Source organism: Meles meles, chromosome 8, assembly GCF_922984935.1.
Source record: "Meles meles chromosome 8, mMelMel3.1 paternal haplotype, whole genome shotgun sequence".
NCBI classification, from domain to species: domain Eukaryota; kingdom Metazoa; phylum Chordata; class Mammalia; order Carnivora; family Mustelidae; genus Meles; species Meles meles.
The window spans coordinates 10,476,148-10,503,818 of record NC_060073.1 but is presented as its reverse complement, the minus strand read 5'-3'; the positions used below and the strand labels follow the sequence as shown (position 1 = coordinate 10,503,818).

Below are 27,671 nucleotides of genomic sequence, written 5' to 3'. Positions count from 1 at the left end.
CCCTTTTTGGCCGCTTTCTCCGCCTTTCCGCCCCCGCAGCTTAGTTCCCCATATTCCCCAAAACCAGTTCAGAGTCAGGAGTGCGATGCCTTTACAGGTGGGTTACTTGTGGGGCGGGCGTGAGGCAGAGGAAGTGGCTGTTTCCTCCTGGGCAAGAGGGAGCCAGCAGAACGCCTCCAGGCCCTCTTAGTAAGGCGGGTCAGTCTCCAGGGGAGCGGCCGTCTTCCCGACCTCAAGCGCGGGGGCGCTCGGAGCTTGGGGATCCGTGGGGCACTAGGACCCGGCGGGGCGGAGGGGCAGCCCCTGTGCCGCGCTCCCTCCCTCCCACCCTCCTGCTCCGGCTCCCGCTCCATTGTCTGGGAGCTGCGGCCGCGGGCAGGCGACCGGGCGGGCGGCAGCGGGGATTCAGCCCGCCGGGTTCGGGCGGCGCGGAGCGGGCGCGGGAGATGCCGGGCGGGCGGGGGCCACCTGAGCCACCCGCCTAGTCCCCGCCCTCCGCGGGAAGGATGTGCGCCGGGATGGCGGGGCGCGCGGCAGCGGGTCCCCGGGGGCCCTGCGGCCCCTGGCTCTGCCTCCTGGTGGCCCTGGCCCTGGACGTCGCGAGAGGTCAGCGGGAAGGGAGGGGATGGGCGGGACCCGGGGCGGCTAGGGCCCGGCCGGGGCCGGTCTGGAGGGATGCGGCCAGCGGGGAGCTGTGAAGGTTCCCGGACTAAGCCCGGAGCGGGTCGCCCCGCAGCTTGCCCTGAGGACCGGAGGTCTCACCACTCCCCGCCCCCCAAACGGATCTTCCCTCCAGTGGCGCCCCTCTGTTGCTTCCCTCACTTCCAGAACCTGGCAACTCTTCCTAATCCAGGACCAGCCGGTACGGGGCTCTCACCGCCAGCCCCCGCACATTCCGCGAGCTCCCCCTCCCGCCCGGGCATTTAACCCGGCTGCCCCTGGCTCGGGCGCACCAGCTCCCTAATCTGCGGTCCACAGAGCTGCACCCAAGTGGCTCCTAGCCTCCTCCCCCAACCCACTCACCCACCATCGACCCGCCCCCACGGGCATGGGAAGCAACCCCTTGGCCTGGGACCTGCGAGGTGCAGTAGCCGCCCTTCCCTTGCCCCCAGGAGCGATCTGACCTTGGAATCTCCCGGGATTGCCCCATCCGCGCCTTCCTGAATTCTGTGGGGATCCCTATCACTGGAGGAAGGGGGAGCGATTCCTGTGTGCCCAGGATGGGGGTCAGACCAGGCGGATGACACCACAGAACTGGGTGGGTGAGTGGGGGGGTGGCAGATCGTGAGGCTTTCTCTAGCCCCCTCACTCTCACCGCGAGAGCTGAGCTCTCTGAGTGCTGGGAGTCCGTGGGAGTCAGGCCACAGAGCATCTTGTAATTATCCAGGCAGTCGAACAGGAGGAGGAACGGAGGTCAAGGGCTGCCCCCAGGAAGCCATAGTCACTCACCTGTTAACACTTGGGGGCAGGATGTGTGGACTGTCTCAGATACAAGCTCTTTGGTGGGGAGGGTCTTGAAAGAGGTTGAAACCGTGAAGTGACCCAGCCCAGGATGGGGCAGAGAGGGAGCTGGTTCTAGGGCTGCTTTCAGCCACCTGCTCCCCTCCCCCCCCCTCCCCCCCCCCCCCCCCCGGGACCCAGCAGGAGCCCTAATAACCTCTTACACAGAGAGTTGAGGGAAGCCTTGTCACATCCATTATTCAGTAGTGATAACCCCTCCTCCAGACTGCATGCCACACTTTACAAAGCACTCCCCTACTCACAGTTGTCACTAAATGCTCATTCTACAGGTGAGGACTCAGGCTCTGAGATGTTAAATGACCCAGGCTTTATTGAGGCAGAATTAAGATGTAAACGCAGTCCTCCAGGCTCCCAGAACATCCTGTCCAGGGAGAGCTGCCCAGCTTGGGGGATTCAGGAACAAGTAGAACAAGTCCCCTGTCAATAGACAGGAAGACAACCAATTCAGAGGAGGCAATTAGGGGACTGGTGGGAGGGCAAGCAATCAAGAAGGGCTTCCTTAAGGAGACAACATGACCTTAAGGGCGAGGGGAGAGACCCACAGTCTGGGGAGTGAGGCTGGAAGGGCTCACCCTTGAAAACAGCCCCAGGGAGGAGAAGCAGGGTATCCCTCTGGGTGTAATTGCTGAGTTCTGACTCCCAGCTTCCCCACTTTCCAGCTGGGGGACCCCAGGCAAGTCCCTTAACCTCTGCCTCATCTTCCACATCCATACAATGGAATTCATAGCAATAGAACTTAGTTCTCAGAGTTATCACACAAATTGAAGAGTTAATACATGTAAATGTCTTAAATAGTCGTCTGCGTATAGTTAGTGTCCGAAAGTGTTTATTATTACTAGGGCTAACGAATAGTTGGTACAAACTGAATACGGTCTTAGGAGTCCTTTGTCCTTCTACTCATTGAATATTTTGGCTCTCCCCAGGGTCATGGTTCCCCCCTCCCGCAAAGTCCCAATCCCAATCCCATTTTTGCACTTCGGTACCCAGTTGGGACAGAGAAGAAGGGAGCAAGCTTAGGAAACCAGTGTGCGGTTTCCATGGTGTTGATGGAAGAGGAGGGAGGGTGGGTGCCCGGATAAGTCTGGCCAAGGACCCAGGGACAGAGAAAGGGTCTCTGCTTCTACAAAGCTCCCCTCATCACCATCTCACTACACAGACCCTGTCTGGGGAGAACTGTGTCCCACAGATGGCTTGATACCAGAGGCAAGTAGGTAGAGGGCAGGAATGGGGAGGGGATGCTGAGAAGGTTCTCCTCAGGGAAGGAAGGCCTGAGCCTATTGGAAGGTAGACGAAGGAAAGGTTTGGAAGCTGGCATCCAGTCCAAGATATACATTCAAATCCTCTCGTCCTGTCTTGTGCTACCATCCATTTCCCCTTCTGTGAAATGGGACAACTTCCCCTACATCCTGGGGGGATGGGACCTTTCTAACCTTTTCTTCCTCCACTGCCCACCACTACTGTGCCCCAGGCTGGAGCTTAGTTCAGCCCTGGCCAGCTCTGGAACTGTCCTCATCTCTAGGCCTTCTCCTTCTGCAGTGGGCTGTGACCAGGACCCCCTGGGCTCCGTCTACCTGCCTGCAGCCCTGGAGCTCCTTGACGCCCCTGAGCACTTCCGTGTGCAGCAAGTGGGTCGCTATCCACCCACCAACTCCTCTCTGGGCTCCCGATCTGAGACCTTTCTGCTCCTGCAGCCATGGCCCAGGGCCCAGCCGCTTCTCCGGGCCTCCTATCCACCCTTCGCCACGCAGCAGGTAAGGAGAAGACACCAGGAACTGACTCCCAGGCTAACAGGACTCAGAGCTGAGGTCTGCCTGTGTATGGCTCAAGGCTCTTCCCCAGCCCTAGCTGTGCTCCTCATTTTCCAGAGGGGGAAACTGAGGCCTCTAAATGCTCTCTTCTGCCGCACCAGGCCTGGAAGCCTGGGATCCCCTTTTTCCAAGTCTTGCTTCCCTGCACTCCCTGTTTTCTTGAGCAACCCCATTCTCCCTCCAGGTGGTCCCACCACGAGACACTGAGCCCCACCAACGGCCAGTGCCCTGGGATGTGCGGGCTGTGTCAGTGGAAGCGGCCGTGACTCCGGCGGAGCCTCATGCCCGAGTCCTCTTCCACCTCAAAGGGCAGGATTGGCCACCAGGGCCTGGCAGCCTGCCCTGCGCCAGGCTCCACGCCACACACCCCGCAGGCACTGCTCACCACGCCTGCCACTTCCAGGTGAGTGGGCGGGCCCTACCTGCTGTGGCAGCCAGAGGGTAGTCCTGGACTAGGGAAGAAAGAGCTTACCACTTCTGGGTGGTTTCGGAGTCCCAGACAAGCTGACTCCATTCCCGCTCTGCTAGCTTTCATGGGGACCCTTTGAAAGGGTTATTGAGGGCCCCTTAAGGAAGTCGGTCTATTGTATACGACTTTGGACAAGTAACTTAATTTCTGTGGGACTCAGCTTCCCCATCTGTAAAATGGGGTGATAATAAATCATGCTTCACACGGAGCTGGAATAAAGAACAAAGGAAATGAGTGCAATAGCTTAGTACAATGCCAATGCCTGGCCCAGAGTACTTCCTCAGCAAGTGTTTGCATTATTGTTAGAATTACTTTTATAATTGCATCTTGCACTGTTTTGGCGCTGGGCTCAGGAATCCGCCAGGGAGAGGTATTTTGCGGGCTTCGGGATTCTTCGAAACCTGAGATGTAGTCCAGGTGATCCTGGGGCATTGTTAGGGGGAGGCATTGGGATTGGCTCACTTTGGAATGAGACTGTCCCCCAAAGTCAAAGTGTGGCTTTTGGACGGGTTCGGAGACCCAGTCTCAGTCACTATGTCACCTGGGACATGTCTCTGGCCCGTGCTGGTCCTGCCTTTCGTGAACCCCCTCCAGCTCTGCATTTCCTGCCATGGGTGCTGGAACCCACTCCCCTGCCCTGGATCAACCACGGCCGTTGTGTGTTTGCAGCCCTCCCTAGGTGCCTGCGTGGTGGAGCTGGAGTTTCCCTCCCACTGGTTCTCCCAGGGCTCCACCACGCGGGCTGAGCTGGCCTACACGCTGGAGCCCGCCGCTGAGGGCCCTGGGGGCTGCGGCCCCGGTGGGGAGGAGGACCCCAGGGAACAGGCCCTCCCAGTGGGTGGTGTGGAGCTGCGCCCGGCGGACCCCCCGCAGTACCAGGAGGTGCCCCTGGACGAGGCGGTGACTCTGCGGGTGCCTGATGTGCCCGTGCGGCCCGGCCAGCTCTTCAGAGCCACCGTCCTGCTTCAGCACAACTTCACAGCCAGTGTCCTGACTCTGCGGTGAGTTCTGGTCTCCTGGAAGGGTTGCGGGGGGTCGGCAGTTTGGAGGCAGGAACCTCTGCAGGGAGACTAGACAGATGCTTTCTCCTTTAGGGGTCCTTACTGGAATCCTTGTTCTCTGCAAACACGGGCCCACCCCAGTCTCTCCAGGCCCAGCAAGACCTGGCCACGGGCACAGCCCTGAACTCGGAGTCAGAAATAGGGAGCTCCCCTTCCCCTGGCTAACACAGGCCTGCTTCCTAGGGCAGCTGTGAGGCTCCGGGGAGGGAAAACAGGAGAGGACTTGGAAACTGGAAAGTGCAGTGCCTGGGAGTGGCTAATGCTCTAATGCCCTAGGAGCAGTGTTTGCTCCAGTCAAGTTTATCTGCATGTTCTCTTGCCTGTCCCCTGACGGCACGTCCCTTCTCACTCCTCCCCACAGGAAGGCCCTCCTTTTTGTGTCCCTCCCTGCAGGAAGTTCTCCCAAAGTGGCCCCCCAACCCAATTCCACTGACAAGGATTTGCAGAGTATGAATCTCCTCTCCCATGTCTGGGTTTGTGTGTGTCCTGTCTCAGGTGCCTCTCCCACCCTCCTGTGCCCACTTGCACACTCATTAGATCTTTCCCAGACACTTAAAACATGCCCAGCCCTGTGTCTCCCTCTACTCTGGAGCTACAGAGAGGAGCAAGGCCAAGTCCCCACCTGGTGCTACGGGGCCCCAGCGGTAGGGAAAGGAGCTATACGGCACGCACTGGATTATGTTCTCTGGTGGAGGTCCCAGGTGTGGTGGGGCCTAGGTGAGGGCTGGAGGGAAGGGGAAATTCATCCTGCACAGGAAAAACTTCCTAAGGGAAACAGTGTTTGAGTTGCTGGAGGCTGGAAGAATGAGCAATCAAAAAAAAGAAGGGCAGGGTGGGCTGAAGGCACAGCCTGAGCAAGGACTCAGAGGCATAAAGGAGCTGTGGGGGGGGGGGTGCAAAATCTTTTGGTGTAGCTGAAGCAGAGTGACAGAGGGATGTCACAGCTAAAGACAAAACTTCACCATCTCCTGGAGGGCTTCGATGCCCGGATTAGAGTTGACCTTGTGGGCAGTGGGTCTTTGAGGTGGGGAGAGCTCTGTGTCCCGACCTGCACTGCGATGGGGTCCTTCTGGACCGGAGGATGGTGAGCAGAAGATTCAGAGCGGAGTTGGGGAGCCCAGACGGAACGCCGGTGTCTTTCGACCCTTGTGTCCCTCCTCATTCAGTCCATGGTTCAGCACCCAGCTTGACACACTGGGCCTCTGTCCCCTTCCCAGGATCAAGGTGAAGAAGGGGCTGCATGTGACAGCTGCCCGCCCAGCCCAGCCCAGCCTCTGGACTGCCAAGCTGGACCGCTTTAAGGGCTCCAAGCACCATACAACCCTCATCACCTGCCACCGTGCGGGGCCCACAGGGCCAGACTCCAGGTGGGCAACTCTTTCCCTGGGCGCCAGAGAAAGGAGAGAGCAGATTTTTTCTGGGGCCCAATGGAAGGGGGCTGCCGGGCTGCCTCCCTCCCTACTCCCATCTGAGCATGTACAGAGCACTCCTTCAAGGAAGCAGCACAGAGCAGATACTAATTCATTTAGCTACTATGTATCCATGCCCCAGTACAGTGAAGTCATTCAGCTACTGTGTATCCATGCCTCAGTACAGCAAGTGTCTATGATCTAGTTCCAGGGGATGCCAGCCCATCCTGACGGCTCAGTGACAGTCCTCACAGCCGCCACCCTGTCTCCCACAGCCACATCAAATGGGTCCCCTTTTCGGGGCCATTACTATTTCAGAAACAACTCAGCTGTGGTTAAACTTTATGAACTCTTACTGGTGCTCTGAGCCTGGGCCAAGGCCATGACTGTGGTAGCTCAGGTTTGAATCCTGCTTCTGACATTTTGGATGAATAATCACGGGCAAGCTGGTTAACCTCCCGTGATAGCTCCCGCTCCCGACCAGAGCCTCAGTTTCCTCACCTGTAAAGTGGGGATAATAATATACTCCCTAGGGTCTGTGAAAATAAAATATATAGCAAGCACCCAGGCAGTGTTTGATCAAAGGAACCTGCAAGGGTTATGATTCAGGGGGTTGAGTGCCAGTCCTGGGCCTTAGAAGTGACTCTTCCCCCTGGGTAGAAATTGACCCCAGCTGCGTTAATGCCTTCCCCCACCAGCCAATGGCTGTGGAAGGTGGACGTTTGAGTGGAGGTGGGAGTAGGGAGGCAGGAGGGCAAGCAGGCTTTCCAGGGAGGGTGGCAAAGTGGCTACATGGATCTTCTAGAGGCCAAGGGTGTATGAGAGCTGGGGATCTGGAGCCGGGATGCTTGAGTTTAATCCCAGCCCTGCCACTTTTCACTCTGTGACTCTGGACAGGTTATATGACGTCCGTCCCTCCATTTTCTCCCCAGCAAACTGGGGGTTATCCTAGGACCTAGCTCACAATCTAGAAGTGCTGACAACAGCACCTGGCCGTTAGCAAGCGCTCAGTCTCTCTCTCTCTCTCCTGGCCAGTAACCCCCTCGAACTATCAGAGTTCCTGTGGGTGGACTTTTTGGTGGAGAATGGCACGAGTGGGGGTGTGGCAGTCACTCGCCCTGTCACATGGCAGCTGGAGTATGCAGGCCAGGCCCCCGAAGCAGAGAAGGACAAAATGGTGTGGGAGATCCTGGTGTCAGAGCGGGATATCAGAGCCCTTGTCCCACTGGCCAAGGTAAGGAGTCCCCTCCTGTGCTTGGCCAGACTTGGGGCCAGTGAGGGGAAGAGCTAGGGGCTGAGCTCCTCCTGCAACCCCTCCCACCCACCGCCAGGCCGAGGAGCTGGTGAACACAGCTCTGTTGACTGGAGAGCCGCGCCGTGTGCCCGTGCGCCTGGTCACTGTGGACAGCGGGGGGACGCTAGTGCAGGTGGCCGAGCAGATCGGCTGCGAGTCAGCCAACACCCAGGTCCTGCAGGTGAGTGGCGTGAGCCGGCCCTGTGTGAGTATACCCTCGTGTGCACGGGGATGCACAGACCCCTTCCCCACTCGGGTCCCCAAGAGAACAGCTGTTTCTTCACACCAGAAACCTCGTGGAGGTAACCACGGATTCAACTCCATTCGTTCCCACCACCTTTCACCACAGTCAGGTGGGAGCTGTGTCGCCCCAGCAGCCCCAGCTTAGGCACCTCCACGTTCATTGACAAATGATCCGATGTGGGAGGGTTAAGAGTGCATACTTTGGAGGCACATGACTGGCCCAGTCAGCCGGCCATGTGACTGTTGATCGTGGGGTCCCGAGTTCAAGACGCATGTTGGACACAGAGCTAGAGCCTACTTAAAACAAAAAAGAGGGAGAGTATATATGTTGGGACCCACAAATTTTAGTTGGAAACCCATCTCTGGGGGTGCCTGGGTGGTTCAGTTGGTTAAGCATCTGCCTTCAGCTTTGGTCATGATCTGGGGTCCTGGGATCGAGCCCCACATTGGGGGGTCCCTGCTCAGTGGGGAGTCTGCTTCTCCCTGTCCCTCTGACTGCTGCTCCCCTGTGCTTGTGTGCTCGCTCTCACTTTCTCTCTCTTTCAAATAAATAAATCTAAGAAAGAAAGAAAGAGAAAGAAAAGAGGAGAAAACCCATCTTTGTTATCAATTAGCTGTGTGATCATGGGCAAGTCTCTTCACCTCTCTGAGCCTCAGTTTTCTAAGCTTTAAAATGGGAATATATTCGACTGTTGTAAGAATTAGAACTCCCAGAGGTGGGTGGCTCAGTTGGTTAAGCATCCACTTCTTGATTTCAGCTCCTGTCAAAATCTCAGGGTCGTGAGATTGAGCCCCACATCTGGCTCTTCTCCGGGCATGGAGCCTGCTTAAGTCTCCCTCTCCTTCTGCCCCTCCCCGACTCTCTCCCTCTCTTAAAAAAGGAAAAAGATGAATTTAAATCACCCTAAGATCATGATCCTGGGGTCCTGGGATCGAGTCCCACATCGTGCTCCTTGTCCAGTGGGGAGCCTGCTTCTCTCTCTGCCTCTGCCTGCCACTCTGCCTACTTGTGCTCTCTCTGTGACAAATAAATAAATAAAATCTTAAGAAAAAAAAAAATCACCCTAAGAGACTCTACCAGCGGAGAGCAGCAGCTGAAGCCATGGCAGCTTTTAATGCAATGTAATACTTACAGGATGCTAAAAATGGTAATTATTAGAGCCTTGTAATGATCCATGAGATAAAAAAAGGGTTAAGCATCTTTCTCCATTTTGAAGTTCTAAGAGGGGAAACCCAGAGCCTGCATTTCCTAACTCCCGGCTGCCTGACTGGAAAAGATGTCTTGCCATTTATGATGGCACTTTGCCCCTATGTGAGTGACTCCCTCCTGAGGGCTCTCGGGTGGGTAGGCCTGTCCTGCCTCTGCCCACCTTCCTGTGGTTGGTTGCCAGGCGGCTCCCACACAAAAGTCAGAGGTCAGCCCTAATGAGGAGCCAGATGCGTGGGTTTGAACTCTCCACGACCAAGAGAAAGATCTTGTTTTAGGCAAATCGCTGGTTTCCCCAGCTGAGCACCGGGTGAACTTGGGGAGTGGCTGGTTCCTCCAGATTGAATCTTGGAGGCATGGTGAACCCCCCCCCCACACTTTTTTTTTCAAGATTTTATTTGAGAGAGAGCATGAGCAGGGGCAAGGGGCAAAGGCGGAGGGAGAAGCAGTCTCCCACATGGGGCTCAATCCCAGGACTCTGAGACCGTGACCTGAGCCGAAGGCAGACCCTTAACGGACTGAGCCACCCAGGTGCCCCTTGGTGAAATCTTCCTACTCTTAAGACAGGCCAGTAAAATGCAGGATGAATTTCAGCCCTTACCCTCATGGCGAAGCCCGGTCTTCCAAGGCTTAGCCCAGCTCCCGCCCTCTCGTAGGTGTCGGAGACCTGTGATGCTGTGTTTGTGTCTGGCAAGGAGAGCCGGGGCGCCCGCGGGGTGCGGGTGGACTTCTGGTGGCGCCGGCTAAGGGCCTCACTGCGGCTGACAGTGTGGGCCCCGCTGCTGCCCCTGCGCGTGGAGCTGAGCGACACCACCCTGGAGCAGGTCCGAGGCTGGAGGGTCCCCGGAGCAGCTGAAGGGTGAGTGGAGGCCTTGGTGAAGTCGCTCTGGGACCTGAGAGATGGTGCAGGGAACATGGCCAGGGGCTCAACCTGGGGTCTAAAAAACCACTCCCGTTGTTTCTGGTTCCTCCTACCCACCTACCCATCACCAGCCAGCCGCTGGCCACTTTTTTTTTTTTTTAAGATTTTATTTATTTATTTGACAGAGAGAGATCACAAGTAGGCAGAGAGGCAGGCAGAGAGAGAGAGAGAGGAGGAGGAGGAAGCAGGCTCTTTGCCGAGCAGAGAGCCCGATGCGGGACTGGATCCCAGGACCCTGAGATCATGACCTGAGCGGAAGGCAGAGGTTTAACCCACTGAGCCACCCAGGCGCCCCTCTGGCCACTTTTTGATCGCAGACCTCCACACTCCCTCTCCACCTTCTCCGAAGTCCAGATCATTTCCTAATTACTGGGTTGCCTGATTCACCTTGTTTGTGGTCTGCCCACCTGCCTTCACTCTCCTCCCTGAGAATGTAAGACCTTAAAGGCGAGGGGTTTTGTCTGTTCTGTTCACTGCTGGGTGCTCAAAGCCTAAGATGGCACCTAGCTCAGTAAATATCGAGAGGGTCCCACCAGAGCCCAATGGTGAGGTGGTCTCAGGTATCTGAGCCAGGCCTTCTGGACCGTGAGCGCCCCAAGGTCTCCCTGCTCAGAGATGGTCTCTCCACCTCCCTGGGAGACAGGAATTCAGATTAGGAGCAAGAGGAGGGTGGCTTGATGGACAGGCAAAGGTACCAATTAGGAACAGGGCTGCTGCAGGCACCCGCACACGCAGGGACAGTAGAGGGGCAGCTGCGCACGTCCCTTAGGAAATGCGTGTCTCCAGAGGGCGGGACCCTTTGTGGCTGGGGCGGAGCCTGAGCCGACAGCCTGCCCCTGGGTTTGTCCGTTCCCCACTCCCACCCCCAGGGTACCGGAACCCGAGGCTGCTGGGGGTGCCGAGGAGGCCGAACGGCGAGCCCGTGGTTGCCGCCTGCAGTACCAGCGGGCCAGCGTGCGCTTCCTTGTCCCCTTTGCGGCCCACCCGCTGGATGGTGGGCGCCGCCTCACCCACCTGCTTGGCCCCGACTGGCTGCTGGACGTGTCCCACCTCGTGGCGCCGTACGCACGTGTGCAGGACCCACGCGTAGCCTCGCTGGAGGGCGGCCGCGTCCTGGTGGGCCGGGAGCCTGGCGTCACCTCCATTGAGGTGGGTAGAGCCGCCCGCCCCCCCCAAGGCCCCCAGAATGTTCATGGGCGGGTGTGAAGAGTGTCAGAATAGGCCCAGGGTGTACCTGAGCAGATATGAACCCAGTGGGATTGGGGATTGGGTGAGAATAAGATGGCCCGTGTAATGGGGGACACCCTCCAAGCGTGAATGGCTGGGGTTGGATATGTGGAGGCCAGGACTTGAGAGAGGAGGGAACTGTTCCCAAGGCATGGGATCGGGGTCCTGGTATGTATTGGTTGTGTGGAGGGCAAAGGGGGGGAAACAGAGAGTGTGCAGAGGGTGGGGCTCAGAGGGGAGGGGCTGTCTGTGTACTTACTTGGCCCCCCACAACTTGCAGCTCCCTCTCACCCTCAGGTGCGTTCCCCACTGTCTGACTCCATTCTGGGAGAGCAGGCATTGGCTGTGACGGACGACAAGGTCTCGGTGCTGGAGCTGCGGGTGCAGCCGGTGATGGGCATCTCACTGGCCCTGAGCCGGGGCACTGCCCACCCCGGGGAGGTCACGGCCACATGCTGGGCACAGTCAGCCTTTCCCGCCCCAAAGCAGGTGACAGCCAGGGGTCAGGGGGATGAGGTCAACATCTCCAGGTGGGGGCTAATGACAGGGGGATGGGAGGCACCTGGATCCCTCACCTTAGGGTTTTCAGAATGAGGACTGACTGCCCTGTGAGGTAGTGAGCTCTCTGTGGATAGAGGTGATCAAGCAGTGGCTGGCTGGAGTGTGGCAGCGGGAGGTTGGTTAGATGGCTCTGAGGACCCTCCCGATGACTCAGACCCCAGGGCTGAGTGGCAGACAGGTGATTGACACACGTCCCCTCTCTCCCTGTGTTTTGTCCATCTGCCCGTGTCTGTTTTCTCTCTGATCTCTCCTCCTCCGTGTGGCCTGTCTCTGTGGGAGTGGTCTCTGTGTGCATGCGTGCGTGCCCTCGCGTGTCTCTGCCTGTGTCCGTGTGCCCCACAGGAGGTGGCCCTCTCCCTCTGGCTGTCCTTCTCTGATCACACCCTGGCCCCCGCTGAGCTCTACGACCACCATGACCTGGGACTGTCTGTCTCAGCCGAGGAGCCCGGTGCCGTCCTGCCAGCTGAGGAGCGGGGTGCCCAACTCGGGGTGGTGGTGAGTGGGGCAGGGGCCGAGGGGCTGCCTCTGCACGTGGCTCTGCACCCGCCTGAGCCCTGCCGCCGGGGCCGCCACCGAGTCCCCCTGGCCTCTGGCACTGCCTGGCTGGGGCTGCCCCCTGCTCCTACTCCGGCCCCTGCCCTCCCATCCAGCCCTGCCCGGAGCTCACCAGACACGGAGGCCAGCACGGGAGGGAAACGATGGGAGGCAGGTGGTATTGCGGGCAACGGGGGTGTGAGGGGCAAGTTTGAGCGGGCGGAGGAGGAGGCTGGGAAGGAGGCAGAAGCTGGAGAGGAGGAGGAAGAGGAGGAGATGGTCCCTGCCCCTCAGCGGGTCACCGACCTAGAGCTGGGCATGTACGCTCTGCTGGGCATCTTCTGTCTGGCCATCCTCATCTTCCTGGTCAACGGTGTGGTCTTCGTGCTGCGCTACCAGCGCAAGGAGCCTCCTGACGGTGCCACCGACCCTGCCTCCCCCCAGCCCCACAACTGGGTCTGGCTGGGCACTGACCAGGAGGAACTGAGCCGCCAGCTGGACCGCCAGTCCCCCGGCCTGCCCAAGGGGGAGGGGGGCTGCCCCTGCGAGACTGGGGCAGGAGGGGAAGCCTTGACCGTGGCCCAGGCCCCTTCTGGGGGCACCACCAGCTCCTCAAGCACCCTGGCCCGGAAGGAAGCCGGGGGGCGGCGGAAGCGCGTAGAGTTCGTGACGTTTGCGACAGCCCCCCCAGCCCAGCCGTCTGAGGAGCCTGTAGGGGCCCCTGCCGTGCAGTCCATCCTGGTGGCGGGCGAGGAGGACATCCGCTGGGTATGTGAGGACATGGGACTGAAGGACCCCGAGGAGCTGCGCAGCTACATGGAGAGGATCCGGGGCAGCTCCTGACCCCCTCCCCAGCCTGTCTGGCCCGGCCCCGTCAGCCAACAGCCCGGGCAGCCTCCCGTGCACCCTCTGGTGCTTGCGGATCCAAGTGTCCCGCCTGGTCTCTCCAAAGGACGCCCACCCAGGTCCCCTCTGCCCTGCCCCACCCCCATCATGGACCATGCTTGTGAGGAAGGGCTTATGCCCCTTATTTATGAACCATTTCATCCTAATGTTGGGTACAGAATAAACTCAAGGAACCTCCACCGGGCCTGGACTGTGTGTCGTGGGGAGAGAAGGGCGGGTAGGGTGTTCAGCCCCTGTCCCTGCTGGGACAGCTTTGGGAAGTCGGGGCCTGAGCTACCCTCTCGTAGCGGCCGGCGATCCACATAAACAGGAGGGCCGTGGCGGCCTGGATGCCGGCCAGCAGGAAGAAGTACAGGTCCATCCGGCAATTGTTGATGTTCCCTGGGGAAAGGAGGGGTTGGCATTTGGGTCAAGCAGGGCTCCCCCGGGACTGGCGGCTGAAGCTGCGTGGGGAGTGGGTGGACAGACAGCCCTCTCGTTCTATGCCGCCTGCAAGTCTCCATCAGATGTTCTTTCAGGGGTTTAAAACACAAAGACCCCAGAAAACGGTGACCCTTCAGCCAGAACGACAGACTTCCAGAAGCAGGAAGGAGCCTTGGAGGTCTGTCGAGTACACGGATTCCCCTTTTGACAGTTAGGGAAACTGAGGACCAAGGCGGGGAGGCCACATGGGCGACTGGCCAAGTTGGGGCTAGAACCCGGTTCTTCTGAGTCCATGCTGCTATTTCACTGGGCCTGGGGTCAAAGCACTTAGTTGCCACCTCCTTTCCAAGCCTCCCACCACCCAGGTCCCACTCCCCGGGGAGGGCCCCACACTCACCAAAGTCCTTAGGGCAATAGAGCCAGCCCCCGGGCAGGGACAGCAGTGCCACGAGGCTGGAGCCCAAGAGCGAGCCCACTCCCGACAGGCAGAAGAAGATGCCCATGATGGCGCCCTGCATGGAGCGCGGAGCCTCTGAGTACGCAAACTCCAGGCCTGCAGAGGGACGGGGGGGAGACCCAAGCGGCCGCTGGAGGTGCAGAGATGGGGCTCACCCAGCCTCCATCCTGGCCTCCCCGGCGTGACTGCCCACCACGAGGCTAGGATGACCCCTGTGCCCCCGTGCCCCCTTGCCTCTGCCCCGCTTATCTAGTCCCCTGGCTGAACACCTCCGCCTGGATGCCTGCCCCCACATTGTTCTGTCGCCCCTCCTCCTCGGTCTCCCCTTTCAGGGACAGCACCTCTCTCTCCCCTACAGCCTCTCCACCCTCCTTCAACATCATCACCAAATCCTTTTGATTTAACCTGAGAAACTTCATGTCGGCCTCCCTCTCTGTTCCCTCTGCCCCAGGCCAAAGCACTGCCCCGGTCATTTACTGTCCAGCCCCTGTAAATGCCTCTTAAACCACCCCCCCTGCTTCCTGTCTTCCTCCTCACACAGCCAGATGGGTCGGTCTAAAAAAAAAACTCTAATGGGATCGGGATCCTTTCCCTGCCAAAGTCCCCTTGGGGGTGGGGGGTGGGGTGTTGTTGCCCTCTGGAGAGACTTCAACACCCATCCAGGTTTGGTCCCGTCCCCAGCCCCCGCACACTCCCCACAAGGCTTAGCTCTCCGCATCTGCTGCTCCCCCTGCCTGCAAACATCCTTCCAGCTACCAGCCGAATTCTGCCCTCCCTGCCCACCTGCCTGCTCCCCACCTCCCAGGGACTCTCCCTACACCCTGGAGTCACCGCTACAGCCCTCCCCTGGGTTTTCTGTCTTCGTGACCATCCCCTCCCCCCACCCCAGTTCTGAGTGAGTCCCACGAGAGCCTAGCCCTGGGCCTCCAGCTGAGTAGCTCCTGCTACTTGGCCGAGCAAAGAGCCCACCTCCACTCCACAGCTTTGACTCACAGCCCGGCGGGGGCCGCAAACGTCCTGCGTTATTACAGCACAGTGACCCGAAATAGAGATGAAGGGAGGGAGGATGGAAGACTCCTTCTGCCCAGGGGTCTCGAAAAGGGCTTTATGGAGGAGTTGGCATTTAGGCTCAGCAGTGATGGGGAAAGCGGGGTTCATTTTGAACCTGAGGCACAGGGAACAGCACCCGCACAGACACGGGGGACGAAGAGCACAGCACCAGGGACGATGTGGGAAGTCGGTAGGGAATGTCTTAAACACCTGCAAACCTCCAGTGCCTAGTCTACTGCCTGGCACAAAGCAGGAGCTAGTGAGTCCCCCCTGGGTGAACTCGGCCCCGCTCAGAAAACCTGGCCTTCTTCCCCATGAACTCCAGAAGCTGGGCCCGTGAGACCTCCGACTTCGAGGCAGCACCAGGCAGAGCCCGTCACTGGCGCGAGAGCAGGGGAGAGGGCCGGGTACCTGGGATACTGGCAAAAATCTCACTGATCCCGATGAGCAGGTACTGAGGGATCTGCCACCAGATGGACAGCGGAGCTGCGTAGTACATGTCCTTCCCGATCTGCTGGGCCACCGTCTGGTTGCGATGGATGTACTGTAAGCGCTCCATCTCCAGGCCTCCTTGGGTGGAAGGGGGTGGGGGATATAAATAGCCAGGCCCAGCATCGGAAGCTTAGCCCAGGGCAGAGCTTGTCTGGTGGTTGGTATTCACTAGGTCACCGGGGAGCGGGAGCGAGTGGCAGGAAGGGAAAAGCACACGGGCCTGGGGGCAGGCTGGAGGCCCGAGATTTGAGCTTCAACGCTTCGACTTTTGCCTTGACTGCTAAGAAGCTCAGAATGCAGTTTTGCACTCATAAACAGGAACAGCTTGTGTTCATTGAGAGCCTGTTACGTGCCGGGCATTTAATATGCATTCTTGCAAATGAAGAAGATAATTTTAGGCTAAGCAACCAGCCCAGGGTCACCCAAGCTGATGAGGAGTTGGCGCTGGATTTGATGTCACAGCGTCTGATTTCACAGCTAGCCCCATTTCCCTGATACCACGGGAAATCCAGAAGGGTCTTTAACCTGGTTCTCAGGCTTATTTTTACCTCCTTCCCCTTCGCTGCTTAGGAGACAGCTGTGCTGTCGTGGCATGAACACTGGATGTGGTGGGAGGTGACGTAGGTTCCAGTCCTGAGCCCTGACACTGGTCAGCTGTGTGACCGTGGGCAAATCACTTAAACTCCCTGAGACCCAGTGCTCTTATGCAAAAAGTAGGAATAAAAATCCCAGGATATGGGGCACCTGGGTGGCTCAGTCGTTAAGCTTTTGCCTTCAACTCAGGTCACGATCCCAGGGTCCTGGGTAGAGCCTCGATTAGGCTACCTGCTCAGCAGAGGGCTTCTCCCTCTCCTACTCCCCACGCCCCCCGCTTGTGTTCTCTCTTTCACTGTCTCTTTCTGCCAAATAAATAAACAAAATCTTAAAAAAAAAAAAAAATCCCAGGATTGCTATGGGGATGAACTAGGACAAACTGCATTAAAGCACGGGTTGAAAAAGAACCTAGTTTGGTTTTCGTCCTTGCAACACAATCCTGGTTTTTGAGCTTTGATACCCCTGGCTCCTCATAATCCAGGCACAGGGCTGGGTGTCTCACAGACTTCGCCTTTTTTTTTTTTTTTAAGATTTTATTTATTTATTTATTTGACAGACAGAGATCACAAGTAGGCAGAGCGGCAGGCAGAGAGAGGGGGGGAAGCAGGCTCCCTGCTGAGCAGAGAGCCTGATGTGGGGCTCGATCCCAGGACCCCAGGGCCAGGACCTGAGCCGGAGAAGAGGCTTTAACCCACTGAGCCACCCAGGCGCCCCGGCTTCGCCTTTTTTAAATCCGCACAACACTCCTGCTAGACTACATTCCATGAGGCAGAACTCGGGTCCTGCTCTGGGGCTGAACGAATTACTATCCCCATTGCAAAGATGGGGCTCAAAGACGCTTAGTAACCTCGGGATCACTGAGTTGCTGAGTGAAAGGGACGGAGGTTTGTGCAGTAGCATGAAAGGCTTCGTTACCAGGACCCCTTTGTCATAAATAGCTTCAAATAATTTTGAACCAGAAGAAGGAAGAGAAAAAATATTAAATTCTTTTTTTTTAAGTGTCTGAGTGTCTGAAAAATTCTCCAACACATTGATTGGGTGCCATGTGCATTATTCATAGCGATGAATGAAAAAGAAAAAAAAAAAAACCTGTCTTCAGGGAGCTTCCATGCCACTGGGGAAAATCGTTTTGCATCTCTTGGCCTGAGTTCCCTCATCTGACCAGCGGAGTCGGGACTAGAGGAGGAAGGTCCCCCTCAGCTCACACCCCCCGGGAAGCCAAGACTGATACCCACAGTGGGAGGGTGTACATGGCCCAGGCCCATGGTTCATGGTTCCAGCATCAGCCCAAAGCGGAGCCAGCCTCCCTGCCCATGTCCCTCCACTAAGGCCCACACACCTGCCACAAGGACAGAGGCAAAGCCGAAGGACATCCCCAGGGCCATCTTCTGCAGGGCCGAGGGAAGCAGCTTGCACCGCAGCAGTAAAGGGTCCAGCAAGTGGTCCTTCACGGGCACCAGGATGAGCACCACCACGACGTTGGCCAGGAGGAGCCAGGCTTCTGGGATCTGGGCAAGAGGGGGAAGAGCAAGACGGGCTAGCAGCACGGAAGGCGCTCTGGACGGGAGCGGGGAGCGCTGGCCTCCTGGGTGATCCAGGGTCGGCCCTTTCCCCTCTCTGGAATGCACCTTCCTCCGCTGGATAAGTCGGGGATGGGATTAAAGCAGAGATGGCAAATCGGTTCCTCGGGTTTCTATCTCGGGTAATGGCTGCCTGGAACATTCTTGGGCTCTGCAGGAAAACATGTCAAGACGGACTAGGGATGTCGGCCCTGGGCAAGGAATGACGGCATAGTGGCAAATGTCACACCCTCAGCTCTGAGGGTCTTTGATGTTATGAGTCTTTGACATGCCAAGGAACTGGTTTGGAAAATTCTGGTGAAAGACAGACGTCTGGGCATCTAGGCGTCCCAGAGAGTGAGGGAAGTCAAGGTGAAATTGAGGGACCCGAGTGCACCTTGAAGGCGCTGAGGGCTGCCTGGGAGCAGCAGTGGGTGGGAGCAAAGCTGGCCCCGAATGCTCTGGAATAGCTGAGCATCTTGGCAGGATGCCTGGGCCGGGGCACAAGTTTACCCAGCCTCCAGGTGCTTTTCCTGTTCCCTGAGGACCCCCTGCCCCTGGGCGTGGAAAGAGTTTCATTGCTTTCTGTTTACAGAGGAGACACCCAGCACCACCTGTCGTGGGGGCTGAAACCCCGCCTGGCCTCTTACCTTGTAGCCGCCTTGCTGAGCTCGCAGAGCCGTGGAGCTGTTGGCGGGGTTGTCTGGGAAAATGTTCGGGATGCGCAGGTGAAGACCCTGCAGGACGTACGTGGACTGCATCTGCCAAGAGGGACGGAGCCGTGGTTGGAACAGAGCTGGCCGCCTCCCCCTCAGCCCGGGAGCCGGCCAGCTCCTCGATGGTCATTCTTCAGAAGGAGCACAAGGCAGCTGGACAGCTGTCCTCTCTCCCAGCCTCAGGGGATGTGACCCCCCCCCCGCCCCCCCCATTCTCCTTCCTCCTCAGGAGCCAGGCTGGGTCAGGGAGCTTCCTTCACTCTGCTTCCAGGCCCAGGAGCCCTGTGTGCAGCCTTATCCCAGAGCCTGGGCACAGCTGGTCTGACTCCCATTTGGTGTCTCCAGGGCCTGGCACAGAGGAGGTGTGGAGAAATGTCTGTTGACGTGGGGAAGATAATGACACGGCTGTCCCCACGGGGAGCTCTCCCTTGACACTGAGGCCAAGCTGCGTCCCACGGGCTGACACAGCACAGGCCCCGGGTAGGCACTGGCCCACCAGAATGGCCCTGGGCAGGCTCTAGGGGGCCCACTGCCACACTGGGCATCACCCTGTTAGCTGCTCTATAAAACTGGGGGACCAGGAGACTCCCCCCAGGAGGGCCTGGGGCAGGAGAGGTCACTCGGGGTGCTCAGGACAGCGGCTATCTACCAACTGGTGTGTGCGGATGTCCATATTCTGAGAACCAGATGTGGATGCATACACACACCCTCCTCATGTCCCCATCCCCTCGCCTCTGTGTCACCCCAAGTAGCAGGCTGGCCCTACACAACTCCCATATTCTGTAAATGCAAAACAAGCTTCCTAGGAAGAGGGTATGGAAGGCAAAGGCCTTGTCCTCTGGGGGCTAAAAGTTGGGGCTAAAAGCTGCTGCCCACCGCCCGCCCCCCAGCACCACCAGCCTTCCCCTGAGGAGATGGCAGGAAGCAGAGACTCTCAGACAGGCTGGGTACCAGTCTCACCCGAGAAGTTTACCCTTCTAGAGACTTCCCTCCACAGTCTGGGGTGGGACATGGAATCGGTTTCAAAAGCTCTGCAGGCAGTTCTGAGACACAGCCCAGGTGGGGAACTCAACCCACGGAGCTCGCCCCTCACTGGCTATGTGGCGTTGGGCCACCCTGGGCCTCCATTACCACGTCAGAGGATCTGACTGCTCTGGAGCTGGGGGGAGCCTCCATATCCCCCGTTTTGCACATGAGGCCCAGACAGACGGGGTGACATTCGGGGCACTGGACCTCAAACCTGTCTCCAGAGTTCCTCATGCTATTCATTACTGGGATGGCTTTGTGCCAGGCCCCGTGTAGCCACACGTCACACTGCGACCCCTGCCTCCTCTTCCGCAAGCTCTGCGCTTCTACGGTGAGAGCGGAGGCCTGTCAGGCGACCGGGGAGCCTGTGCCCCCGGAGCGAAAGACCCGGATGCTCACCTGGAAATACACCATCCAGTAAGGCACCAGGGTCACCATGACCGGTAAGAGCTTCACCAGCACCTGAAAGTTGGCCATGTCCTCTTGGGGGGAAGGGCCAGGCTGGGGAGACCTCTGGTTAAGCAGCGGCTGGGTGCCTTGAGGGTCTCTGTGGGGTGATGGGGGGCAGCAGGTAAAATAGCAGCCTTCACCGCCCCCACGGCCAACATTATCTTGCTCCTCCAACACCAGTGGTCACCTCTGAGATCACCCATCTCCTCCCTCCACCAGGAGCATCACCTTCTCAGTCATCACCATCACCAGCTATCCTCGCCAGCATCGTCGTGAATGAGGTGATCTCCCCCAAAGCCAGCCTCCCGCCAACTGTTCATTACACTCCCTGTCACTGTGCTTACTGTCCCCTCCTTTCTCGCACAGGTGGCTGATCAAGACCCCTCCCTCCTGGAGCTGGAGCCCAGCGGTCTGGGGGAAGGAAGACCAGGGACTGTGGCGAGTGGAGTGTTGAGGGACTTTTGCCTCAGTGCCAGCATCCTGTGGGAAGCAGGGAAGTCCCAGTCCAAGCCTGACTCAGAGAGAGAGGGTGGCCCAGATCTGACATACCCCAAAGCACCCCCATTTGCCATCTCCAAGTCCACCTTCCTCAACAGGCAACATTACAGCCCTCTCCCTACAGACGGAGGCATGGAGGGGTAGGGGTGCAGGGGAAATGGTCAGGAAACAGGAGAGATTAACCACTGCTGCGACCTTCCCCCTTTGTCCTTTGTCTTGACAGGTTTCTAATCCCTTCTTGATCTAGAGCCTTGCCTCATCCTTTGAGATGCCAAAAAGGGCAACACCAGTGCGGCCATTTCTAAAGATGGCCGCTATTAGCCTCTCCCCTCCCATGGTGGGATGCTACTCCTCCACCAACGGCCGGTTTGCTCCCCTGCCTGGAATCCTGGCTGGCCTTATGGCTGACCTGGGGAATGAGCAGAAGTGGTGGCTCTGGGACTCCAAGCCTGATATCAGACTCTAAGACCAATAGTTTCTGTCTCTTTCCCTTCGGAACGTTCACTCTTTGAAAGCTCCTTCTCTTGCAACCCAGACACCATGCCGTGAGGAGGTCTAGCCACAGGCATGAGGTCACATGATGGGGGACGAGATGTGGACTACCAGCGACATAAGTGAGCCATCCTGGATGTTCTAACCCCTTTGGCCAGATGACAGCAGCCCCCCACCCCCATGACATCACAAGAAGAAGAACTGCCCGGCTGAGCCCAGTCACCGCGGAATTGTGACAGGTAAGAAAACACGGTTGCTTCAGCCACTGAATTCCAGGATGGTCTGCTGGGCTATGCTGGATCCTTAAAAACGAAACCCCACAGCAAAGTAGTGCGCCAGCTTGGACAAACATGGGTTGCCTCTTTTCCATCTAGATCCTACTGGCGTGCTCCGTAACCGGTTCCAGGGTCTAGACACAGGTTTGCTTAGCATAAGTCATCAGTTAACTTTAGGAAGAGCGGGGCTGAAGCAAGCCGGTGGGCCCGCGAGAGGCTGTTCAGAACCTTCCTCTCTGGGCTGCCGGTTAACTCAGGGGGAGCAAGTTTGGCTGATTTCTTTTTTTTTTTCCCCAAAGAGTTTATTTATTTATTTGAGAGACAGAGATCACAAATAGGCAGAGAAAAAGAGGGAAGCAGGCTCCCCGCTGAGCAGAGAGCCCAATGCAGGGCTCGATCCCAGGAACCTGAGATCATGACCTGAGCTGAAAGCAGAGGCTTAGCCCACTGAGCCACCCAGGTGCCCCTTTTCTTTTGTTTTTAATATTTTTATTTATTTGAGAGAGAGAAGAGAGAGAGAGAGCATGGGCAGGTGGAGGGGTGGAGGGAGAGGGAGAAGCAGGCTCCCCGCTGAGCAGGGAACACGATGCGGGACTCCATCCCAGGACCCTGGGATCATGATCTGAGCCGAAGGCAGACGCTGAACCGACTGAACCACACAGGTGCCTTCTTAGACTTTCTTACACTCAATACCAGTGTGGCATTGGATTACTTATATCGCAACAGCCTGCACTGGTACCATTGTCTCCATCACCAGCCAGCCCTACTGCCTTCGTCAGTCACCGCCCACTTAGCTTCACCGAGGCCACTAGCAAACACCTCCACCTCAATCATCACCGTCAAGACCACAAACAGCCTCCCACTTTCTACAGTGAGCCCATCAGCCACACCACCGCTGCGTCCACCTTGACTTCAATCACCATCCTCTGTCACCCACGCCGCTCCAGCCCCCGGCACAGCAGGCCGTCCTAGAGGACTACCACGGGAGCTGACCCCGAACGTCCTTCCAACTGGCCCATGCCTCCCCAGGAGGAGCACAGCACATGTCCATGCTCCATGGCCCCCTTTCCCAAGAGCCCCCTTCTTACCTGACAGAGTGTTGGGGCCACAGCCGGGGACAGCAGCTTTGGAGAGCGAGTTTAACCATCGAGGACACCTGGCTGCCTGTGGGGGGCTTGGTGACGAAGATGGGGGTGGCAAAGAGGAAGATGAAGAAGGCCAGGCCCACGCAGCCCAGGGGGATGCTGTAGCCCAGCAGGAAACTGACGTTCTGTTGGATAAAAGCCACCACCAGCAGCGAGAGCACGGCCCCCACGTTGATACTCCAGTAAAGCCAGTTGAAGAAGCGACGGCTGGCATGGCGACCAAGATCCATCACCTGCAGGGCAGGGGTGAGAGTAAGGGAGGACCGGGGCACCCTGCCACGAGGTACTGCACCCCCCTCTCCCACAGAGGCACTTTCCTGGTCCCTGATTACTAAATAGACACTGAATAAATATTGGTTGATAGAATGAATAAGCCTTTCCCTTGGGAGTCACTTGTTAATGATCAAGATAGTTTGGCACAGCTGTTTTTCCATGCCCATGGCACACCGTGCTTTTTTTTATTCTCACCAAGAAGTGCACACAACAGATGTCTTTGATGTCACTTTGTTCATTTCTGGTTGGTTTATTCCTTTGTCTTCAACCGAATGGCCTACAGTATGCATCCCCTTTATAATCAGAAGAAAGCCAATAAAGATCAGGTCTATTTCCCGTTATTAAATGTGATGAACAGTGAAAAGTCTAATTGAGAATTTCCTCTGTAATTTGGAGATGCTGAGTTTTCTCCTGTGACCCATCGGTCCGTCCCTTCCCTTCCTCTTTCTCCTTCTGATACAGGTCCAGTCAAGCAAAGTTGGCTTATCAGGGAAAGCAGAGGTGGTCGCAGACGCAGCCCCAAGAGCGGGTTCTGGCCTGACAAAAAAAGGAATAAGTGCCCCCCAGCGAGGGCAGAAAGACTGAAAATCTTTACCCAGGATTTGGATCGATCTCCAACAGTCAAGCCCCAGGCCCCCTTCCAGGCTGCTGGTTCGGGTCAGTGGCGCTGGCTGATCCTACTTCTCCCAGACCCTTGTCCCAGATTCTGCCCCAGCAGGTCTGGGGCTGGGCCCGGGCATCTGCATTTCTAAAAAGCAGCGAAGACTAGAGGTCAATTTTCAAGGTGACTCTGTACTCTGTTACATTTGTCACCTTTTCAACAATCACCACATCTCGAAATCCACTGGGTTTCCTTTCTGTTAAGCTTGACGTTCTGTGATTGTGTTGGGGAACACGTAAGTATTTTTTTGCCTTTCTAAAGGTAAAATTACCGTCTATACAGAAGCGTACTCTTAGAGATTCTGAGGGCTCCTCTAGGCATTAGAGGGGGAAGACCATGTCCACATGAGCATTTTTGCTGTTGACTTTCAAACAGAAAGTTGAATAAGTCCCATTATGTGCAGGCACTTCCATTTATTAATTGGATGTAAATTAATATGACAATTGCAGCTCTAAGAGGGAAGACCAGGCAGCCCATTCAGGATATAAATGAGCTCTCCCGAAATGAGCACTTTGTCAAGAATGATGGATGGCCCCTTCTGAAATCAGCAAGTGTGTTAAAAACACGGCTCCTGGGTATGGCTGTCTGCCAGATGGTGCCAACCCTTCCCACCCACACACCCTCCATCTAACTGCCCCCCTGAATTCTGCAGTATCCCCTCACCACTTTGGGGTACCTGCTCCTGCTATCCCCACCCACTCGCCTCTGCAGCCAGAGACATTTTTAAAGAACTCAAATCCAGTGATGTCCACCCCTGCCTGGAATCATTTCAGTGTTTCCAACTTGTCCTGTGGGTCAGGTTCAGACTCCCTAGGGCAGCCTAGGGCACCTGGGGGTGTAGTGCACATCAGTGAAAGAATAGAATGAAGGGAAGAAGAGAGATTCCTATTGGCAGACGTTGGGGGTCCCCTAGTCTGAAGGAAGGTCAACAGTAGCCAAGGAATGGAGAGGGTGCCCTGGGGGCACCAAGTCCCCCGTCATCGAAGGAACCCCAATAGCCTGGATGAGTAAGTCCTTGGCAAGGACAATGGAAACTGGGTAGGATGCAATGATTCTTTTAAAATATCCCCTTTATGATGGGGGATAAATACAATTAAAGAACATTTGAACAACAGAGGCAATAAGGGAGAAGTACAGTAAGTCCCGTGGCCTGATCACACTGTTGTGACAGCCTTTTCCTGTTTCTCGTTTTAGCTGACTCCTAGTCTTTTCAAAGGGCTGTAATCATATTCTGTACTCAATACTGCCTTCCTTTTGCTAACACCCTATGTAGTTGTTTTAATCATATTACATATTACTTAAACGTATTGTCTAATATCCCACTGAATGAAGCTATCAAAATATAGCCATATCAGGAGTGCCTGGGTGGCTCAGTGAGTTGAGCCTCTGCCTCGGGCTCGGGTCATGATCTCAGGGTCCTGGGGTTGAGCCCAGCATCCACTTCTCTGCACATCAGGGATCCTGCTTCCTGCCCCTCGCCCCCCACCCAAGCCTGCCTCTCTGCCTACTTGTGATCTCTCTGTCAAATAAAAAAATAAAATCTTTAAAAAAATTTTTTTCTAAAAAAGAAAAAAATATACAGCCATTTCGTTAGGCACTTACTCATTCATTTGGTAGATATTTATTGAATTTCTCCTGTGTGCCACACTTTGTCCAAAAGCAGAGAGAGAGGCCTCAGAGGCTGAGATACTTGCCCAAGTGCTCATGGCTAGTGAGAGGCAGAGCTGGGATCTGAACCAGTCCTGGGACCCCACCTCTGGCTCTGCTGGTTAGGAAGGAGCTTACTCCTTCCCTAGCCCCCAGGTTCCCTAGGATACATAAAGATGGGGCTCCTGGAAGGGCCTGAAGTCCAGCTACCCTTCCCACCCCTTGACCTGCTCCCTATGTGACCTTGGACACATACTGAAACCTCAGCGTCCTCATCTGTAAAGTGGGAATAACAACATCACCTTCCTCCTGGGTAGTTAAGAGGATTAAAGGAGTTGAAACATTGAAAGCAGCGCACGGTCCAAGAAAGCCAACAACAACGGTTATTACCCTCGCGGCCATCGTTATTGTTGCTAGACTTAGCGCCCCCTCTTCTTTCCAGTAAGGAAACCGGGATCAGAGAAGGGGGGAAGTGGTTTGTCTGAGGTCGCTGCTGGCTCTCCGTCTCAGCTCCAGGAACCACACAGGCCTTGCGCCCTCCCCGGACCTCGCCGGGCGCGCGGGGCGGCCCGCCCGCCACTCACCTGGTCCGCCCCGAAGGAGGTGAGGTTGCTCCTGATGGAGCTGGCGGCGAGGGCGAGCAGCAGCAGCCCGGAGTAGAGGGTAGGAGCGCAGTACGGGGCGGGCGAGATGCGCGTGCAGTCGGGCGACGGGCAGGCGGGCTCCAGCGGCAACGCGGGCATCTCCCCGCAGAAGGAGCGGCGGCCGTCGGCGAAGGCGGTGGCGGGCAGCAGGCTGGAGGCGACCAGGTAGAGCAGCAGGCTGAGCGTGATGGCGCGCGAGCGGCCCAGGTACACGTCGGCCAGCCAGCCGCCCACGGGCGCCAGCAGGTAGGACGCGCCCAGGAAGACGAGCGCGGCGCGGGACGCCTGCTGGCCGTCCCAGTTGAAGCTGGCGCTGTTGAGGTAGAGCACCAGGTTGGCCGAGACGCCGAAGAAGGCGGCGCGCTCCAGAGTCTCCACCAGCAGCACCGCGGCCGCCGCGGTCCGCCGCCACCGTCGGGGCGCCCGCGGCCTGCGCGCCACCAGCGGCCGGCGCTCCTCGCGGGTTCCCCGCGCGGCCATCCTCCGCCTGCGGCCCTGCCCTGCAGCCCCGCGCCCTCGGACGGGCCGCCCTCCTTTCTCAGCCCTTGTGGCTCCCCCTCTGCCCTCCCGGCTTTCCCGTCCCCTCTGCCTTTCTCTCCCCCTCTGGCCTCAGTGGCCACCCAGCCTCTACCTCCCCGGCCCTAACCCTGGGCTCTGTCCTCTCTCCTCCACCCACCCTGATTCTTCCGACTCCCCCCCCTTTCTCCCCCTCCTCTCAACACCGCTGCCCTGGCTGCCGACCCTTCTTCGCCCCGCCTCTCTACCCCTCTCCCTCCTTTCCTGTTGCTCTCCCCGGTCGCCCCGGCTTAAGTGGCTTAAGTGTCGTCCCTTACCCCTGTGACACCTGGCCTACACTCTAGGGAGGGGACCCTCCCACAGGGCTCACTCTGCCCTCACCGCCTCCTCCTAGCCCCTCCCCTGTCTCCCCTGACTCCCCGGCCTCCCCTCCTCCCTGGCCCCCTCTGGCTCTCTGTCCCGCTCAGCCTCTGTCCAGCTTTCTGCTTCTTGGGAAATTCTGGCCTCTTCTCGGTTCCTCTTTCTGTGGCTGGGCTGTGTCATATGGTGCCGTGGGGTGCACAGGAGAAATGAAACCCTGGGTCACAGGGTCCCTGTCTGCCCAGCTTTCTAAAAACCTCCCTTCTTCCCCCGCCTACTCTTCCTACCCCCGCCTCTGGAGCCTGAGGAATTGTTTTCCATCTTTCACTTTCATTTCGTCCCTCCATCCCACTTTGGCTGCATCTTCTTCCAATCACAGTCCGAAGCAACAGCAACAGAACTGGAAATGCCATTTGCATTTTTTTGGCTTTTTTGGTTCCCCCCTCCCCGTCCCCGCCCACTTTGCAGATGCAGCAACCCAGTCGCAGAGAACCTGTAGGAAGGGAGGGTGGGGATGACTGTTTATGATAACTGAGCTGGGGGTAAACCCCTGCTGCTGCTCTTGAGTGATGGGGAAGCTCTCTGAACGCAATTCAGATTGTGTAACTCCTATTGGGAGGAAGGAAGTGGGGTCACCTTCAGGAAGCATGTGGCATCATAGAGGGCCCACAAGTGAGTTGAGATTGGGAAGGGTCGGCCCTCAGACTTCATCTAAACTGGGCTCAGCACTCGCCCCGCGGAGGGCTGCAGTGCGTGCCTCTGCCGTCTGCCCTCCTCCAACCTCAGTACAGCCCCATAGCCACCGAGTCCAGCCCCAGGCCCCTTCTGTTCTCCTGACTGCTGAGCTCTGCCCTCTCCCAGAACAGCTCTTCCTCCGGACCTCCGGATCTCCACATGGCTGGTCTCTTCTCTTTACTCAGATTTCAGCTGAAATGTCTCCTCTTCATAGAGACCTTCCTGGTGGTCCTAAGTAGTTGCCTGCTGGGTCCTCAGCACTCTCCATCTGTCACTCTGTCTTGTGTTTGTGTCTTCAGGGCATACAATACTCACCCAATTACAGGTTTATTGTCTTCCCTGATAGAATATATATTCCACGGAGTCAAGGACTTTTTTTGTTGTTTTTTAAAGAATTAATCTTTTTTAGGGGTGCCTGTGTGGCTCTGTGGGTTAAGCATCTGCCTTGGGTTTAGGTCATGGTCCTGATGTCCTGGGATCAAGTCCCGCATCAGGC

General features: G+C 57.3%; 2 protein-coding genes across 2 annotated transcripts; one reads left to right on the top strand and one right to left on the bottom strand.

Annotated features, from left to right (window-relative positions):
* The first annotated feature begins 344 nt into the window (after positions 1–344).
* Positions 345–13,341, top strand: TMEM132A (transmembrane protein 132A). Its single transcript, XM_046016288.1, has 11 exons — positions 345–606; positions 3,058–3,272; positions 3,514–3,732; positions 4,468–4,799; positions 6,077–6,226; positions 7,304–7,502; positions 7,600–7,743; positions 9,669–9,871; positions 10,804–11,083; positions 11,459–11,650; positions 12,065–13,341. Exons 1-11 carry the CDS (start codon positions 507–509, stop codon positions 13,097–13,099), a joined length of 3,069 nt encoding a protein of 1,022 aa, XP_045872244.1. The 5' UTR covers positions 345–506; the 3' UTR covers positions 13,100–13,341.
* On the bottom strand, positions 13,264–26,696 carry SLC15A3 (solute carrier family 15 member 3). The gene is made up of 8 exons (XM_046016289.1): positions 25,505–26,696; positions 22,283–22,572; positions 19,879–20,026; positions 18,388–18,498; positions 17,518–17,686; positions 15,504–15,662; positions 13,983–14,138; positions 13,264–13,543 (listed from the first exon to the last, which is right to left on the bottom strand). The coding sequence occupies exons 1-8, from the start codon at positions 26,042–26,044 to the stop codon at positions 13,389–13,391; spliced, it is 1,728 nt and encodes a 575-aa protein (XP_045872245.1). The 5' UTR covers positions 26,045–26,696; the 3' UTR covers positions 13,264–13,388.
* Between the last annotated feature and the right edge of the window lie 975 nt (positions 26,697–27,671).